This window comes from Magallana gigas, chromosome 1 (genome assembly GCF_963853765.1).
Source record: "Magallana gigas chromosome 1, xbMagGiga1.1, whole genome shotgun sequence".
NCBI lineage: Eukaryota > Metazoa > Mollusca > Bivalvia > Ostreida > Ostreidae > Magallana > Magallana gigas.
This window is the reverse complement of record NC_088853.1, coordinates 7,966,214-7,983,687: the sequence shown is the minus strand read 5'-3', so window position 1 is coordinate 7,983,687 and position 17,474 is coordinate 7,966,214. Positions and strand designations below refer to the sequence as shown.

The window sequence follows — 17,474 nt, the reverse complement described above, 5'->3', positions numbered from 1 at the left end:
ACCATTCGGGCTTCCTGTGCGGATCTAGACGGAAATCAGGGGTCCAGAATTCAAATTTCTTTAAATTACATTATAAAATTATCAAAAATATACCTCGGACCCTCCGCTGGCAAACTCAAATATAACCGTCTGACCCCCACCCCCCCCCCCCCCCCCCCGGGGGAAATTTCTGGATCCGTGCATGGGTTTTATTGGATTTGATCACCTGACCGTATTTGATCACCTCATAAAACTCAAAGAATATTTCCTGATTCCTTAAAAAGAGAAGGGCCCCAGTCTTCACAGACATGCAATACAAGGATTCCAACATGTACAGATATAGTTCTGTCATGGAAATATTCGCCCCTGTTTCATTTTCACCCCTTTCGCCCTCGTTGTCAGCGAATATAAGACTGAGCAATTCCAGTGTTTCAAATCATCTCTTTTTCATAAAAACACAGAATTTAAAACTATTACGCCTAAAAAAAAATAACAAACACCAAATTGAAAGTTTTAATCAGAGTGATTTATATCAAATATTTTTTTCAAATAAGTAATAAAATGCATCAAAATCATTAATCTCAATAGAAGGCCAAAACAATTCAACAATCCTAAGTCATACTTCTAATCAATAAAACTAAGTACAGCTGTACTATTAAATTTTACCAAGAGATTGCTTGTTCAAAAAATAAATAAGGCCAAAATAAAATTATCGTTTCTTTAGAATTACCTCCCGCTTCATTAAAATACACCCCCGTCCCCCTTCAATAAATTTTCATGAGCAAAAAAATAAAGTTTTTTTTTATACACAGATATTTTTTTTTTTTTAACAATTTTTAATTAGTTAAGCTTCAAGATTGTGATAAAAATTCCCTCCCTCCCTTCTGGGTCTATAAACCTCAAGGCAATTCCAAACAAACAATTTTTAAAGAATGGCCTAATGTATATCAATAGAGAAGAACAGCTGTACATGTACCATCACTAACATTGTAAAGAGGTGATGCAGTAAATGTATATAGAATAAATACAACAAGTCACATCATCTCGCAAAATAAATACAACAAATGGCAAAGTGCAAAATAAAAGTCTGTAAAAAATCAAATATAGTTTCAAGATCTGAACAACAATTGAGTGTATATTTAAGAGTATTAAGCATAGAACGGACGGATGCAGATACAGTCCAAAACAAAGAAACGATACAACGATATAAACAATACGATATCACATTACAGGACTCAGTCTTATCGGTAAACACAGCTGTTACAGTAATGTCAGTTCACTTGATGTGAACAAATGACAATTTGTTCACATGTTACATTTTGTTCACATGTTACAATTTGTTCACAAATGACATTTTGTTCACATGTTACAATTTGTTCACATGTTACAATTTGTTCTCAAATGACATTTTGTTCAAAAATGATAATTGTTCACATGTTACAATTTGTTCACATGTTACAATTTGTTCACAAATGACATTTTGTTCAAAAATGATAATTTGTTCACCCCATTACACTAAGAATCATTGGCGTAACACAGATAACAACGTTGGACAGTTAACAATACATAAATCCTAATACAGCATCACTGGTGTAAATAATGTAACAAGTAAATACAAAGTATAAAGTATTTATAAAGTATAAACCCAATTAGAAAGACCTTGTGACATCGAAAAAATATTGGAATATCATAATAATATGTAAAACTAAGTAAAATATCAAAATAAATTATGCTTCAACAAATATAAATACAAATTTGTATATAAAAAAAAATATTTCGCAGAAAAGAACAAAAAAAAAAGTCCATCAAAAATTTGATGTTGAGCAAATAGAATGTACCCAATATTGGTAAGTACAGATAATATAAACATCAATATAAAACATTCAGTGATATGAATTCTAAATGCATACGCGTGTATATTTGTACACCTTGGTTCATCTATGTGTATAGTGACATCAAGACAGTACACACACTGAACTGTTGGCGTCTTTTTTCTGGGGATTTCTCGGTGATCCTGCAGGCCTCTTCACTTGGCCACCTGAGAATACAAACAAACGTTTTCATTCGTTAAATGTTATTGGAACAATATAATGGTTATGTAGTACTGTAACATGTTTTCTCTACACTTATGAACTAAATTAAGATATTCAGTGTTTAATATTAACTTTGTTATCAATATATGACACTTGTATAATTAAGATAAAAGAAAGCTAAACTTTAGGTATGTTATCATTAATTTGATATTACACTGTAACTATAAATGCAAGGAATTAATATATACATAAAATTGCAAGAGGGACCCCTCTTTGATTACTAAAGATTGCTATTTTTTTTTCTTTTTTTACAGTTGAATACTTTAAAATCTATTAAATAAGATTTTCTGATACAAAACAGTGGACTTGCAGACTCAGGTACTAACGTACAATATGAAATCTACATGAAATGATCACAAAATGATCTATATTACCCATCATACCTCTGTTCGTCGCCTGGTCTCCATTTTGCTGACCTCCACTTGTACTGGGCGACTTCTGATCTGATACGACTTTTGGCCCACCCTGTACACCGCCTTTGACCGGGTCTTTCCCCGCCATCTTCCCGCCCGGCCTCTGTTCCACGCCCCCTCTGGTAGGAGCAGGACTTCCGACTCTGTTGACTGGTCCTCCTAACCTGGTTCCAACGTTATCTTTCTTACTCTCCACAGATACAGCCTCCTTGCTGCTCTTTACTTCTGCTGTGTGCTTTACGTCTGCTGTGCTTCTAACAGCTTCCTTCTCTTTCCTGTTTTCTACAACAATGCCTACACTTGTTTCCTGCTCTGTAGGACTACCTTTCCCTGGGCTATCTTCTTGTTGGTCCTCATCCATATTCCTTTCTTCCTCATTGTCCTCAGCCTCCTCCTCATCCTTTGCCTCTTCTTCCTCCTCCTCTAGCTCCTCAGGCTCAGGTCGTTTCAGCAGCTTAAGGACCATAGGATGTCTCCTCATGTGCTCCTTCAGGAATTCGTCCTCGCGGTTCAAGGTCACTAGCCCAGCCCCGCGGGAGGTGGTGCCCCCTAGGGACAGCTTGGTGATGCGGTTCCCCTGGGAGTGGTTGTCACAGAGCCAGATGAGCTTACCACTCGGTAGATGACACCTGTGGAAGCAACATTTATGTTTATTAGATTCATTTGCAAATTATTTCAGTATATATTCTAGTAGCCATGATAAATGTCCATTACCAATGCAAATATTCCCTTATAAAGGTCAATCAATGTGCAGTATTCAATGCCTGTAGTAGCCAATAACTCCGTTAACACATGCAACTGAATAGAATTAACACACAAATACCGGGGTACTAGGTTTCAGTCATTGTTTTGTTAGTTTACCTGTGGAGACTCTGTAGCAGGTCCCGTTTACTGGCGTGGTCTGTCACAAAATGGTGGATCACTTCGTACGCCTTCCCAAAGTCAGTCTCCACAAACCCTGTCTGTAGGTGATACATCAACATGTAATCAGCACTGATCATTTAACATTTTATTAATGCTCAAGTTGTACCAATAACAGACAAAAATCAGTATCTGAATGGAAAAGAAATGTTTTAAAATGATTTTAAAAAAATTTGGATGGATGTTAATTTAGGTGGTTAATACCAAATAAAATAATACATGTACCTGACCCACTCTCATTCTTTCATTAAGACAGTTGACTGACCTACTGACCTTAATGTCTATATATAGCTGTCTGCCCCACTAACCTGGTCTATATAGGTCATTGACTGACTCACATTGTCTATGTAGGTTGTTGACCCACTAAACTTGCCTTTGAAGCTGACTGACCTATTGACCCAATGACCTTGTCTTTGTAGCTGACTGACCTACTGACCCACTGACCTTGTCTATATAGCTGCAGTAGGAGTCCCCCACCTTCCCCCTCAGACAGTTCAGTTTGACAGCGCTCTGTTTGAGGACAGAGTAGAGGCGGGACAGATAGGGCGCCGCCTCACGGATCACCTTGACCACTTCCTCCGGGGACCGGGCGCTCAGACTCAGGGACCGCTCCGATACATGCCAGCCCTGAAAATCAATACAGTACAGTGATAATAGGTGGAGGTGTCCTCTTGCTTTTAAAATATACTGTTACAAACTGAAGGTCAAATTTTGCACATGAATCTGTATTAGTTGAAGGTTATAATGAAAAGAAAATTTCATTTCAATGCTGCAGCTTTTTCACACAATGTACATAATTATATATCTCTATGTGATTCCTTGCTTGTCTCCCACATCCTGGCATTACATATATACATGTATCACAACATTTCTCGATTGTCTCCCATATTTACATCCTGACGTTACATGACAAATGTATAATTACCTCCTCATGCTCACACAGGACCTTGACACAGAACTCCTCTCCCTGCCAGTCCTCCTCATCCTCCTTCAACACAAAGTTATCATGTTTAAACATGCTACAAGTAATTTACTTAAGATGATTAAAAAATCAGACACTCTCATTTATCAAGCATTCATAGACAAATACTTTTTTTTAAGTATGCAAATTAATGAATTACTGTGGAATCATTAAATTTTATGGGGGCCAATTTTCGGGGATGGCTTATATTTTACAGGTTCGTGGGGACGTAATTTCGTGTATTCTTATATAATTATCTACAAAGGGAAATATTACTTTATCTATAATTTATCAATTTATGGAGGATGTTATTTCGTGGAAGAGAGGTACCCACGAATTCCACGAAAATTGAGCTACCACGAAATCTAATGATTCCACAGTATTTACAACTTCAATGCCCCTCTAAAAATATAAAACTTTCCTTGAACCTAAAAAGGTTTCCAAACATTTAATTAACACCGCTTGATCTAATCAATTAATCAATGAGTTAGTTATATAATTGATTATCCTGACCTTCTTCCGTTCCCGGGCTGTCCTGGGCCGTTGAGGTTTACTCAAGTCTGATGTTGTCCCCATTGATGCTAGAAATGTGTGATTAAATGTTAAATCTAAGTATAAACTAAAGAATTGCTGAGATCAGCAGACATTGTACAAGAACTGCATGAAATAAATAACTAATTACCGGTAGTTGTAAATGTATACAGTTGAACTTTGATATATTGAATACTGATATCAGGAATACAATTGATATGTCAAAGTGATTTTTAAGTCATAATCAATTATTTTTAAAGAATTTTATCCCCAATATCTCAAATACTCAAATTTTTAAAAGTTTTTAGAACCATTTTAACAAGACCTTGGACTTTCGGTAGGACATAACTATCTATTACCTGCGTCAAAACAAGTTAAAAAAAGACATAACTTCAAGCGAAATATGCACCAATTGCGTAGTCTTAGCTCAAAAGCCAGACAAATCCTTTTGATTTCAGAGAGCTATGGCTGAGTGGCTGACAATGAAATTGACAGGCCTACGTCACATTCCTGTTTAACACAACTACCCAAAGTACAAGCTCTTGTAAAAATGGTTCTAAATAGTCCCATCTATACAGTTATTCTAATTTCAATGAAGACATGAATTTTTATCGAAGACCTGACTCACCAGCTTTGGCAAAATCAAACACGAGGAGACTGGGGAAGATCTCAAAGTTCAGTTTGGTGGAGATCATGGTGATGTGTCGCAGGAACTTCCTCTGGAGGAGTTCAAACTCTTCCTACAATGTCATCAAAAGTCAATGAAAGAGTAGTCCAGATGGCATCAAATTTTATTTTATTTTCAAAATATGTTAGTATGCTTATTTTAATCTGTATCTCACATTCTGTTCATTATTCAATAATTCCCTTTTTCTCCTTTCTCATTATCTTTCACTCTGTTTTTTTTTTCTTTTTGTCTGTCTGTCTGCTTTCTTACTGATCTGAAAATGTGTGGGTCTGATCTTCAATCTGTACTCTGTAAGAACTGAAAAGTTGTCTTAAGCTTCTCTCTCTATCCACTGTCTCTCTCTCTCTCTCTGACCTAAATCTCTTTGTCTCACTCTCTTCTGTCTCCATCTTTCCTCCTCCCTCTCTCTCTATTTCACTGTCCACCCTCTCTCTCTCTCTCTCTCTCTCTCTCTCTCTCTCTCTCTCTCTCTCTCTCTCTCTCTCTCTCTCTCTCTCTCTCTCTCTCATTCTCATTCTCTACCTGGTAAGAGAACTTGAGGTCCTGGGCTTTCTTTTCTTGGTTTCTCTTGGCCTCCGCCTCCAGCCTCTTTTTCTCTGCGGTCTCGTCTTTCTTCTGATTGGTTGATGCGAGGACCTCCTTAACCTTCTCTAGTAGCTCTGGTCGTCGATCTTTGTCCTGCATCGGCAAGATTATCGGGTCTCCATCCAACTTCATCAGGAAGATCTTGACCTAACAAGTTAAATCAATCCTTGTAGCCATGAAACAAATTTTAACAATATTTAGCACAAATCCAAAGCAAAGGGTAGGGGGGCCCTTAAAATTTGATGAAGACCTAAATGAATTCACTACACCTTGAAACACCAGCAAGCAAATTTTATGGATTATTAATTGCTTGCATAATAATATAACATAATTCAAATTAAAGAATGATTGAGATCATATATTTTACTATCAAAACTTCAATATTTTACACATTGTATGCCTGGGCATGACAATGAGTCAATCTGTGATGCAGTGGTACATTAAGTACACAGATTTCTGTATGTGTTACCTGTATAAGTTGTGTTACCTGACTGAAGTGCGTTATCTGTATGAGGTGTGTTACCTGTATGAGGTGAGTTACTTGTATGACATGTGTTACCTATATGAGGTGCGTTACCTGTGTAAAGTGTGTTATCTGCATGAGGTGAGTTACCTGTACGAGGTGTGTTACCAGTATGAGGTGAGTTACCTGCATGAGGTGAGTTACCATTACGAGGTGTGTTACCTGTATGAGGTGTGTTACCTGTATGAGATGAGTTACCTGTACGAGGTGTCTTACCTACATGTATATGAGGTGTGTTACCATTACGAGGTGTGTTACCATTACGAGGTGTGTTACCTGTATGAGGTGTGTTACCTTTGTATCCCAGCGATTCCCACTCCCTACAGGAACCACTACTACAGGCATCTTGAGACTGACCGCGTACTTCAGCTCCATCATACAGTTCTCTGAGTCAGCGTACTGTAACACACAAAACAATAGGGTGTATTCGTTAGCTATCTCCACAACTGTCCAGGATTTCTCCATCTTCTATTTTGCTATTTGGAAAGTAGCCAATGTAGATCTACCAGAGATCTCCATACTGCAAACCAGCAAATTAGGATTACTCTTGCAGCTTTCTAATCAACCAAGCGACTACATCTTACTTACCTCATCGGACACACAGCAGACAACCATTTTACTCCTCTGTAATCCTAAGGCAATGTCCAGGTACAGCCCATACTGTAAAGGAAGAAACACAGCTTGCTCAGGTTGTATATATAATACAGAACAATGCATACAAAGTTCTATGAAGTCGTACTGCCAAAACACATGTACAGATCTCACTATAAAGGCATAATTAAAGCTGAACACTCCTCATATCTCTCTATATATACTACTACTATTATTTTATCCTCTCTATATCCTACCAATATTTTAACACTAACTTAAGGATACTTATGGTGCCTATCCTCTCTATATCCTTCCAATATTTTAACACTTAGGATACTTACAGTGCCTATCCTTTCTTTATATCCTATCATTATTTTATCATTTAGGATACTTATGGTGCCTATCCTCTCTATATCCTTCCAATATTTTAACAATTAGGATACTTACAGTGCCTATCCTTTCTTTATATCCTATCATTATTTTATTTAGGATACTCATGGTGCATATCCTCTCTATATTCCAACTTTATGATAATAAGGATACTCACAGTGCCTAAGCTATCTATATATCCAACCTTTATGATGATAAGAATAACCAGACTGTCTATCGTCTTTGTATATCCTACATTTATGATGATAAGGATACTCACAGTGCCTATCCTCTCTATATATCCTACTATCATCTAGGATACTCACAGTGCCAATCCTCTCTATATCCAGCCAACAGGACAGTTTCTTCTCCGTCAGGAAGTCCTTGATATCCCGAGGATCTACGGCTCCCAGTGACTTCCTGTTTTTTATAACCGTGTTTTTGGCCTCTGCCTGCTTGGAGTTCTGCCAACAATAGCTGATGAAGACCTCTGGAGGTTTCCGTTTGTTCTGATAAATTAAAATCATAAGTCACATATCATACCAAAAATTGTATATATCAGATATTTATGATCAATTTAACATGATTTTTTTTTTCTCACTGAAATGCTCAAAACTATTTTAAATTCTAATGATGAAGCACTTTTGCTTTACAGATAAAAATTAAGCCTCTCCATATTGCAGAGTTCAACAAGCACTTGTTCTGTATCAATTTAACAAGCTCTTGTTCCACTGTGAAAGAGAAACAAGTACCTGTTCCATTTCCATCAGGTCCTTCTCTATCATACCCTGGAGGTCGGCTATTTTGGTCTTGTACCTGTCTGGAGTTCTGATCATACACAACAACTGTAAGACAGTAAACATCGGTATAATGGTGGAACACAGGGGATAAAGCAGAGACAAGTGATTGGGACTTAATGTACGCTTACAGATGTGATGTTTTAGCAATTAATGTTTAGATGAAATGCATCAGCAATTTTCAAGATGATGTTTGTCTTCTGCATACTGTACACAGTGAGGGTTATTCTCGCCTGTGTATTTTTTTGCCCTTTTACACTTGCAAACAATTTTGCCCTATCTTGAAAAGCCCATACACAGTTTGATACCTACTGTGATTTAGTGAGGGGTTCATGTTTTGAGTGAAGACTCTTAAAGTGTCTGCAATCTTCATGCTGAGGCTTGCTTGCTGCTTATATCGCTTACATCGCTTGTCACAGAATGTTACCAACATTAACTGTGTTTAGTGAGTGGAATTGAGTGATTCTGACTGTCACTGTACACTTACAGTGTCTATGATCTTTATGCCAAGGTCGGTCTGTTGCTAAATATATTGATTGTCACAGAGTGGAGCCTACTGTGATATAGTGTATTGAGGGGGACTTGATGAAGACAGACATATTGTATGAGTGATTGTGCAGACTTACAGGCATGTTGTATATTCAGTAATTGTGTAGACTTACGGCGTCTGCGATCTTCATGCCGAGGTCGGTCTGCTGCCAGGCCAAGCTTGGTCGTACCACCACCACCAGGACCTTCTTACGGAGCTGATTGGCCACGTACAGGAACATGTCGTGACACGTCTCATCCTTCTCAAACTGGTCCGAGATACAGCACACCACAATCTGTAAAAAGATGTCAAGATACAGCACACTACGTATAGGTATATTAAAAAGATACAGCACACTACGTATAGGTATATTAAAGAGATACAGCACACTACGTATAGGTATATTAAAGAGATACAACACACTACGTATAGGTATATTAAAGAGATACAGCACACTACGTATAGGTATATTAAAGAGATACAGCACACTACGTATAGGTATATTAAAGAGATACAGCACACTACGTATAGGTATATTAAAGAGATACAGCACACTACGTATAGGTATATTAAAGAGATACAGCACACTATGTATAGGTATATTAAAGAGATACAGCAGACCACTATTTGTATAGATAGAACGAGATACAGAACAGCACAATCTGTATAGATATAAGGAGTTACACACACTACCATCTGTGTAAATACATGTATAACGAGTTACAACTCATCACGATCTGTATAGATATAACGAGTTACAGCTCATCACGATCTGTATAGATATAACGAGTTACAGCTCATCACGATCTGTATAAATACATGTATTAATAACGAGTTACAGCTCATCACATTCTGAACAGATATAACAAGCTACTGTATGCCATGATCTATATATATATATAACGATATAGAGCAAACCATGCACATTCTGTATAGATATAATGAGAAACATGTACAGCACACCACAATCTGTATACTGTACAGCATTGTATTGTGTTATTGCAGTGGTACCTTGGCGTTCTTGAACTGTAGCGTCATCTCACTGGCCGTGTCTGGACTCACTCTGTCCGGCATCCACCTACAACACACAAACATTGAAACCTGTCATACAGTGTCTGTCATCCACCTACAACACACAAACCCGTCATACTGAGTCTCTCTGAGTCTCTGTTAAAGCTCAACACCACTCATAAACAGGCACTGGCAGCCATATTTCTCTTTCATCAAAAGATGAATCAAAGGAAGCGTTAAACAGAATAATCATATTGAGGTTAGGTAAATCTTCATATTTCCCTCACCATCATGCAACAGTTGTATATTTATTTAACATAATGAGCAAATCGTAACTTGAGAACATCTATGGACGGTGTATACAACGCTATGGACGGTGTATACAACGCTATGGACGGTGTATACAACGCTATGGACGGTGTATACAACACTATGGACGGTGTATACAACACTATGGACGGTGTATACAACGGTATGGACGGTGTATACAACGCTATGGACGGTGTATACAACGCTATGGACGGTGTATACAACGGTATGGACGGTGTATACAACACTATGGACGGTGTATACAACACTATGGACGGTGTATACAACACTATGGACGGTGTATACAACGCTATGGACGGTGTATACAACGCTATGGACGGTGTATACAACACTATGGACGGTGTATACAACACTACTCACACATTGTACTTCCAGGCCACCAGATCTTTCTTGATGTCGCGGGGGTTTATAACGTCGCTCTTGTTTTTGGGCGGGACATCAGCCTGACAGTAGAGTACAGCGACGTCAAACTCGATGTCGTCATTAATGGACTGCAGGGCGCTGATACTGGACTGGAGGTGGATGTCAAACTCGGAGTTCCTGTCATCTGGCATGATGGCTGCAGAAACAGAATAAACCACATTACAAATGAACGTCAAAAACAGTGCACACAGTACGTACTGACTGGAGGTGGATGTCAAAGTTTTCGTGGTCTGTCATGATGCAAGTTGAAACAATTGAAACTTATAGATAAAAGTCATATGCAAGTCTCAACAAACAAACAGACAGAAAAGATCAAACTTTCCATCTATATCTTGAGATATTTCATGACTTTTGATTTCTCTTCCACAGATTTGGACTGTCAAACTCTCTCTCTCTCTCTCTCAGTCGTCTGGCATGATGTATTGCCAAGTTGAAATAAATGAAACAGACAAAGGTCACATGACATTCTCAACATACTTAAAACAATCAGAAAGCAAAGATCAATTTTTCCATGCAAATCTGGAGATATTTCATGAATTTTGATTTCTTTTCCACAGATTTGGACTATCATATTTTCTCTGTCTGTCTGTCTGTCTGTCTCTCTCTCTCTCTCTTTCTCTCTTTGCTATTTTCCCATTACATACCCAGTAGCTGTGTCATGGCCACAGTGTGGAAGTTCTCGGTACACTGCAGGAAGGGAGCGTTCATACTCTTGGCTTTCCTAATGACTGACGCCTTGAACAGATGGGGGTCCATGAAGCTGTCAGACTACAACAAAACCAGCAGGGTTTAAGCGTTGTACCGTAAAACACGGTTATAATGAACACACTTATAATGAATTGATGCTTACAGCAGTGATTTCACCCTGTGACTTTATTACATGTTGTAAACTTGACAGATACAGTTTATAATGAAGTAAATATGCCTGTTCCTGGGACTTCATTGTTAGCATGTTTTACACAGAAATCTTAAACAGTTATTAAGTTTTCTATCTTTTTGGAGGGAAACATGAACTTTAATGAACATGGTTTACAGGAAGATCTGGTCCATTTTGTTTCCATGAGTAAAATTACAGCAGGGCTTAATGCTTATTGTTTGACACTGGGATCAAAATTAGGCATCGTCACTTTAATTTTATCTTGCCAAATTATAGCAAAGATTAGCATTTCAACAGACACTTGGGCCAGTGCTGGTTATATAAAAAAGTTTTAGCTGACTCTGTGGTAACACTATATATACCTGTTTGCAGTAGTACTATATGTACCTCTTTGCGGTAGTACTATATATACCTCTTTGCAGGTATAACTATTTTTACCTGTTTGACGAGACAATCAGGACACGGAATATAGAAGTCGTAGCTGACGCCATGATAAGACTCGGTGATCAGACTCTCCAGCGTCTCGTGGATCAGAAAAAGAATGTTCTCTGGCCGCGGACCCTGAACGGTCACCGTCAGCTGACTGTCACTGCAGAGGAAAAGTAGAAGGTGTAACTAAACAGGAAATGTACAGCACATCATTCTGATATAAACCAACACAACAATCACAAGCTATTATATCATATTCATTACAACACCCTCAATATGCTTTTATTGCATGTCAGTACCTGTCCTGCTGTATGAGAGCCAGGTGCTGGTTCTTCTGTAGGAAGGAGCCCTTCTTCCAGATCATCTTCCCGTCAGAGAAGTTAAACAGCCTCACCTTACATACAGAAATATCAACATCAGCACAGAACAGATTCCTAGCTTTTGAAATTATATGATATTGACTAGTCGGTATCTCGAACACTGAAATCTCAAACACTGATATCTCAAATACAATGGATATGTCAAAGTGATTTTTTTAGTCCAAAACACTTAAACTTTTACCCTATTTTACCCTCGATATCTCGAATACCTCAAAGTTTTCAACCAGTCCCATCTAGTTTGAGATAACGAGGTTTGACTGTATTTGCATTTTAATTACAATGTTAATATTTGACCTTGACCTTTGTTTCACTATTTCGGGCAAAGGTCAACCTCTGATTTAATTGAATTCTTATCAATTTTGAAAACTCAAATACAACAAGAGCACAAATAACATATATTAAACAAAAGTCCTTGCCAAAATTGTGTTGAAGGGATCAGTAGTCTGAGGTTTTATCCATGAAGATTTACTCTGTAAGGTGAGTTCTTACCTGAACTCATGTGGGCGTTCTTACCTGTAGCCTGTTGAAGAGTCCCCCAGGCAGGTAGACAAACCTGTAGACAATCTTGTTCTCATGGACCGAGTCATCCAAACGGTCCAGCTCAGGCCACTGGAACTAGTAAGGAAACAGACCAATCAAATCAATCAACAAAATCATCATCTGTCCAATATGTTGTGGGATATTCAGTTCTAATGATCTAGGTCAGGTTATTTATACTAAAAAGAGCACAATTAACCTGAAATCAGCAAAAGCACTTTACTACCCCAATTACTAAGACATGTACATGTATGTATTATCATTAGGAAAACGCTATACCTCTTCCGGTGGTTCCAGGGGAAGCAGACAGGGCACTATGTTGAGCTGTTGGCCGGGGAGGGGGTAAGTGAGGTCAAACTCCTCGGTCAGACTCAGAAGCCAAGGTCGAAGGTCAGGGGCAAACTTCTCCCAAACTGTGTCCAGCTGACTGTGCTCGAACCGACCGTCATTCCTCTACAAAAAGACAGGTAATGACAAGGTACTCTGTATGAAGTGTTAAGACTTCTTCAATAAGATACTTTATACAGAAAAACATTTGCCCTTGTTTTCTTTTCACCCCTTTGTCAGTGAACAAATTTAAGTCTGGGTGAATTCCAATGTCTAAGCTTATCTCTAATTAAACACAACTTTGTTTGGGCAAATTCAAGAAAGGTCAGAATTGTGTTCAAGACTAGTGTAGAAGCACACAAATACACAAGGTGAACATTAACCTGTATACAGTACATATATGATCATATACATAATTATGTACATACCTGTATTACAGAGGCCCTGACAGACACCACACAGGCCATCACGTTGACGATCCACTGGGGATCCACCACCACCTTGTCCCTCAGGAAGTCTGTATCAAAGTACTGCACGGTGCCAAGGTTGTCTAGGAAGGACACTGCCTCCTTAAGCTGTGAAGGGACAGAGAAAATCAAAGTATTGAAAGTATTGTGAAAATTTGTAAAAAAAAGAAGAAAAAAATCATTGTACTGGACTGTGCCCAGGTTGTCCAGGAAGGACATGTTCTCTTTAAGCTGTTTGGAGACAGAGAAAATCAAAGTACTGAGAGTATTGTCAAAATGTGTAGGTTGTCAAGGAAAGATACAGTCTCCTAAAGCTTTGTAAATACAGAGAATATCAAAGTACTGAGAGTACTCGAGGTCGGACAAATTAACAGACAGAGACTACCAGGCTATATTGGCCAAACAGAAAATGATGAAGCTTTTACTCATAAAGTATTAATAAAAAGAGTATAGTTTTCTGTTTTAGACCCAAATTGATTCAGACAAAGAGACAAGGTTAATGCCTAAGGTCATAATGTTTAAACTATGCATTTATCAGACATACAATGTTAAGTACATGTACGTATTGTTTGTTCAGTCTTCATCTTGTTTAGTTAAATGTATAACTTACATCCTGTTCATGATAAATTCCCTCTTCTCTTGCTATTTTCTCTACTTCTCCCCAGTCAAGGATGGCATTTTCTTTTCGCATTCTTTTATAAAAAATATAAAAGATATTGTAAACTGTGTTATTATTGTACAAGGTATAAAGTCACCTGCCTCCTTCTCTCTCTCTCTCTCTCTCTCTCTCTTTCTCTCTCTCTCTCTCTGTGACCTACTTAATCATCTTGTCCTCCAGGTTGAGCCACACCTGAGGGATTTTCTCCTCCAGGTAGGACTGCTGTACAGTGACCTCCAACAGGTGAGCCTCCAACTCCTTGATTCCCTGAATTCACAGCAATGGAAAGGTATCACAGATCAACAGGATGGCAGATTAAATACTGTCTTATAATTTTTGCTATCTAAATCGAAATTTGATCACTGTTGGGTGGTCACTACTAGGTGAAGATTTGAAGAGGAGGAAACTGAAGATTTCTTTTAATGAATTAATTTGAGAAAGAAAAATGAGAAAAATAAGAAGATATTTGAATATTTTTTCTTTTTTCACGAGAAATCTTTTTATTTAACAAGCTATACCGCAGACTGAGAGAAAAACTGAATATAAAGAGGTTTAATATTGTAGAGACAACTCTTTGTGAGTTGTAAATTAGTTTTTAAGAATCAAAGTACAGAACACTCTGGATTGCTCACCCTGCCATCTATGGAGCTGACGTAGTGGAATCCCTGGATTTGTGGATACATGTTCCGGATTATCTTCTCCTCAAAGTCCGGCTTCTCAATCTACAGAGTAAAGGGAAACACTCAATAATTGTGATGGGGCTCTAAATCTACCGATTCTTTTACCTATTACTTTTTTTCCTTAGCATGATTAGATATTAACCTGTGGTGTTATATAACTTGTTCCAGTTACATATCTGCTACATCATTGCATATAAACCTTCAGTGAAATTAAACCTGATCTTCACCTCTATAGCTTTGATTGGGTTTTACCTTTAAGTTATATCTTACCTGGTCTAGCTGGGTGCCTACAATCAGTACGGGGGCGTCGGGGGCGTGACAGGCGATGGAGGAGAGCCAGAAGTCCAGGCCGGCGTGTTCAAAGCCCATCCTCATATTCCACAGTAACAGATAGACGGCACGTGAGGTCAGGAAAAACTAGTGAAAATAACACCAAGTATTAAAGGGTTATAACTCTTACTGGTACATTATATAGTACACACATCAACATCCAGTCTACTTTAGATGACAGACACCAGAAAAAACCTACAGAAATTGAGAAAACAAGGTCAGGGTAACACATGGCACTATACCTCTATATGCATGCAATTAAGCATAATCACAGAAACAACTACAATATGAAACTTGACACTTGTCATAATGTACAGCATCTTCTGACTTCCTTAATATTTGATATAACTGACACAGTGCACAGTATGCCTTGACTTCTATAGCAACAGTCTTTTTTAAGCTTGCACAGTCTACCTTTTGATATATTCGCTTCTGTAGCAAGAGCTATACTTTGACCTTTAGAGCATCGACTTAAATATACACATTACATAGTATCTGTCGACCAATAAGGCACCTGCTATAGCTTGCACACCCAGCTGTTTACAATATTTCCTGAGTTTAGCTCAGTAAACCCTTGCTACCTGATGAGTATTGTAGTAGACTGTCTGTCCGGCAAAGTCCCAGGCCGAGTAGGTTATCTCCCCTCCGTCTGGTGCCTTCACTTTCCACGACTTGATGTCAATGCCGTCGGTCAGCTTGGCATTCTGGGTACCAGTCGTTTTCTTACTGTTGCTTGTTAAAGCCTTCAGTAAACTACAAACAAAGGGTGATGATGACAATATAGACCATGATCATTAGATGAGAGACAAACAATTAATTCTCTCAAACAGTTCACTTTGTATTTCATCTCGTTATGTTGTGGATGACATGGTTCAGTATTTGATTTACCTGGTTTTACCTGGCTTTTCTTGACACAGTATTTGTTTTACTTGATTTACATGTTTTGTTGTTGTTGACATGGAGTATGACTTACCTGCTTTTACCTGGCTTGTTGTTGACACAGTATTTGTTTTACCTGGTTTTACCTGAGTTATTGTTGTTGACATGCTGCATGACTTACCTGGGTTTACCTGGGTTGATGTTGACATGGTGTATGACTTACCTGGTTTTACCTGGGTTGTTGTTGACATGGTGTATGACTTACCTGGTTTTACCTGCCTCCCCCAGCCCTACAAACATGAGCTTGGTACGCCTACAGGTGGTGTAGCCTCCGTCCAGTCTCTTCAGGTATGCCTTGACCGAAGGGAACCCCCTACCCACCACCTCATGGGGCGGGGTCCTCAGTGAGGGGCTGTGACGGAGGTCCATACCTGTAATCCAGTATACAAGTTTATATCTTGAAATCAAACTACAACTGTATATATGTACCAGGAGCTGTAATTGAGTCACTAATGATAGTCTGCACCTGTTAATAAGTCACAAAACTACAGCTGTAATCAAGTCACAGGTGTATTACCTTTTATAAATCATCTTAGGGTAATCAAATATCTAAACCTGTTACAGTAAATCACTTCAGGTAAATAACAAGTTTGAAAATCACCTGTAATTTGAGTCACATGTTCCTAATTGTAAATTACTTCACAATTCTACATTTGCAAATCAAGTCAGATAAAGCACTTCAAGATTAGCTTATATCATAACCAGTTTCTATAGAAAAAACTTGAGATTGGGATTTTTACATTTTTCTCTCTACCAAAAAATTTGGTAATACTAATTCAGACAATGGTTCCCACATCCATTTGAATTATTCATAATAATAGCCTTATTTTGAGTAAGTAAGGCAGACTTCGTAACTCCTGAATCTGTTATATACTGTTATATACTGTTGATGAACTTTTATTCACAACAACTTTATTTCCTAATTAACTTGAGACAAACTGGTTTTGCAGCTACTAATGTACAAAAAAAAATGTAAAAAACTAGAAGTTTTAAGGACCCGATCACGTCCACAGAGAGAAATATGTTTGCAATGATGAGGCTCACGCGAATCTCATTAAAATTTCTCGCACGCAAATAAAAGTTGGTTTACAATAATTTACATTTAC

The 17,474-nt window shown here is 38.1% G+C and overlaps 1 protein-coding gene across 2 annotated transcripts in view; it reads right to left on the bottom strand.

Annotated features, from left to right (window-relative positions):
* Nucleotides 1-545: 545 nt before the first annotated feature.
* LOC105342841 (uncharacterized) overlaps nt 546-17,474 on the bottom strand; it is a 58,719-nt gene continuing 41,790 nt past the window's right edge. For both annotated transcript variants that reach the window (XM_066082075.1, XM_066082079.1), the window contains 27 exons: nt 16,574-16,739; nt 16,011-16,182; nt 15,370-15,516; nt 15,052-15,141; nt 14,580-14,686; nt 14,372-14,453; nt 13,723-13,869; nt 13,247-13,420; nt 12,944-13,045; nt 12,350-12,444; nt 12,060-12,210; nt 11,389-11,512; nt 10,682-10,880; nt 9,992-10,058; nt 9,114-9,275; nt 8,407-8,499; nt 7,981-8,163; nt 7,283-7,354; nt 6,989-7,093; nt 6,109-6,318; nt 5,527-5,638; nt 4,881-4,948; nt 4,332-4,394; nt 3,851-4,033; nt 3,347-3,447; nt 2,456-3,114; nt 546-2,017 (listed from right to left, as the gene is read on the bottom strand). In XM_066082075.1, coding sequence (XP_065938147.1) covers nt 1,935-2,017; nt 2,456-3,114; nt 3,347-3,447; nt 3,851-4,033; nt 4,332-4,394; nt 4,881-4,948; nt 5,527-5,638; nt 6,109-6,318; nt 6,989-7,093; nt 7,283-7,354; nt 7,981-8,163; nt 8,407-8,499; nt 9,114-9,275; nt 9,992-10,058; nt 10,682-10,880; nt 11,389-11,512; nt 12,060-12,210; nt 12,350-12,444; nt 12,944-13,045; nt 13,247-13,420; nt 13,723-13,869; nt 14,372-14,453; nt 14,580-14,686; nt 15,052-15,141; nt 15,370-15,516; nt 16,011-16,182; nt 16,574-16,739 — 3,917 coding nt within the window. In that variant the 3' untranslated portion in view covers nt 546-1,934. The remainder of the gene's footprint in view (nt 2,018-2,455; nt 3,115-3,346; nt 3,448-3,850; nt 4,034-4,331; nt 4,395-4,880; nt 4,949-5,526; nt 5,639-6,108; nt 6,319-6,988; nt 7,094-7,282; nt 7,355-7,980; nt 8,164-8,406; nt 8,500-9,113; nt 9,276-9,991; nt 10,059-10,681; nt 10,881-11,388; nt 11,513-12,059; nt 12,211-12,349; nt 12,445-12,943; nt 13,046-13,246; nt 13,421-13,722; nt 13,870-14,371; nt 14,454-14,579; nt 14,687-15,051; nt 15,142-15,369; nt 15,517-16,010; nt 16,183-16,573; nt 16,740-17,474) is intronic.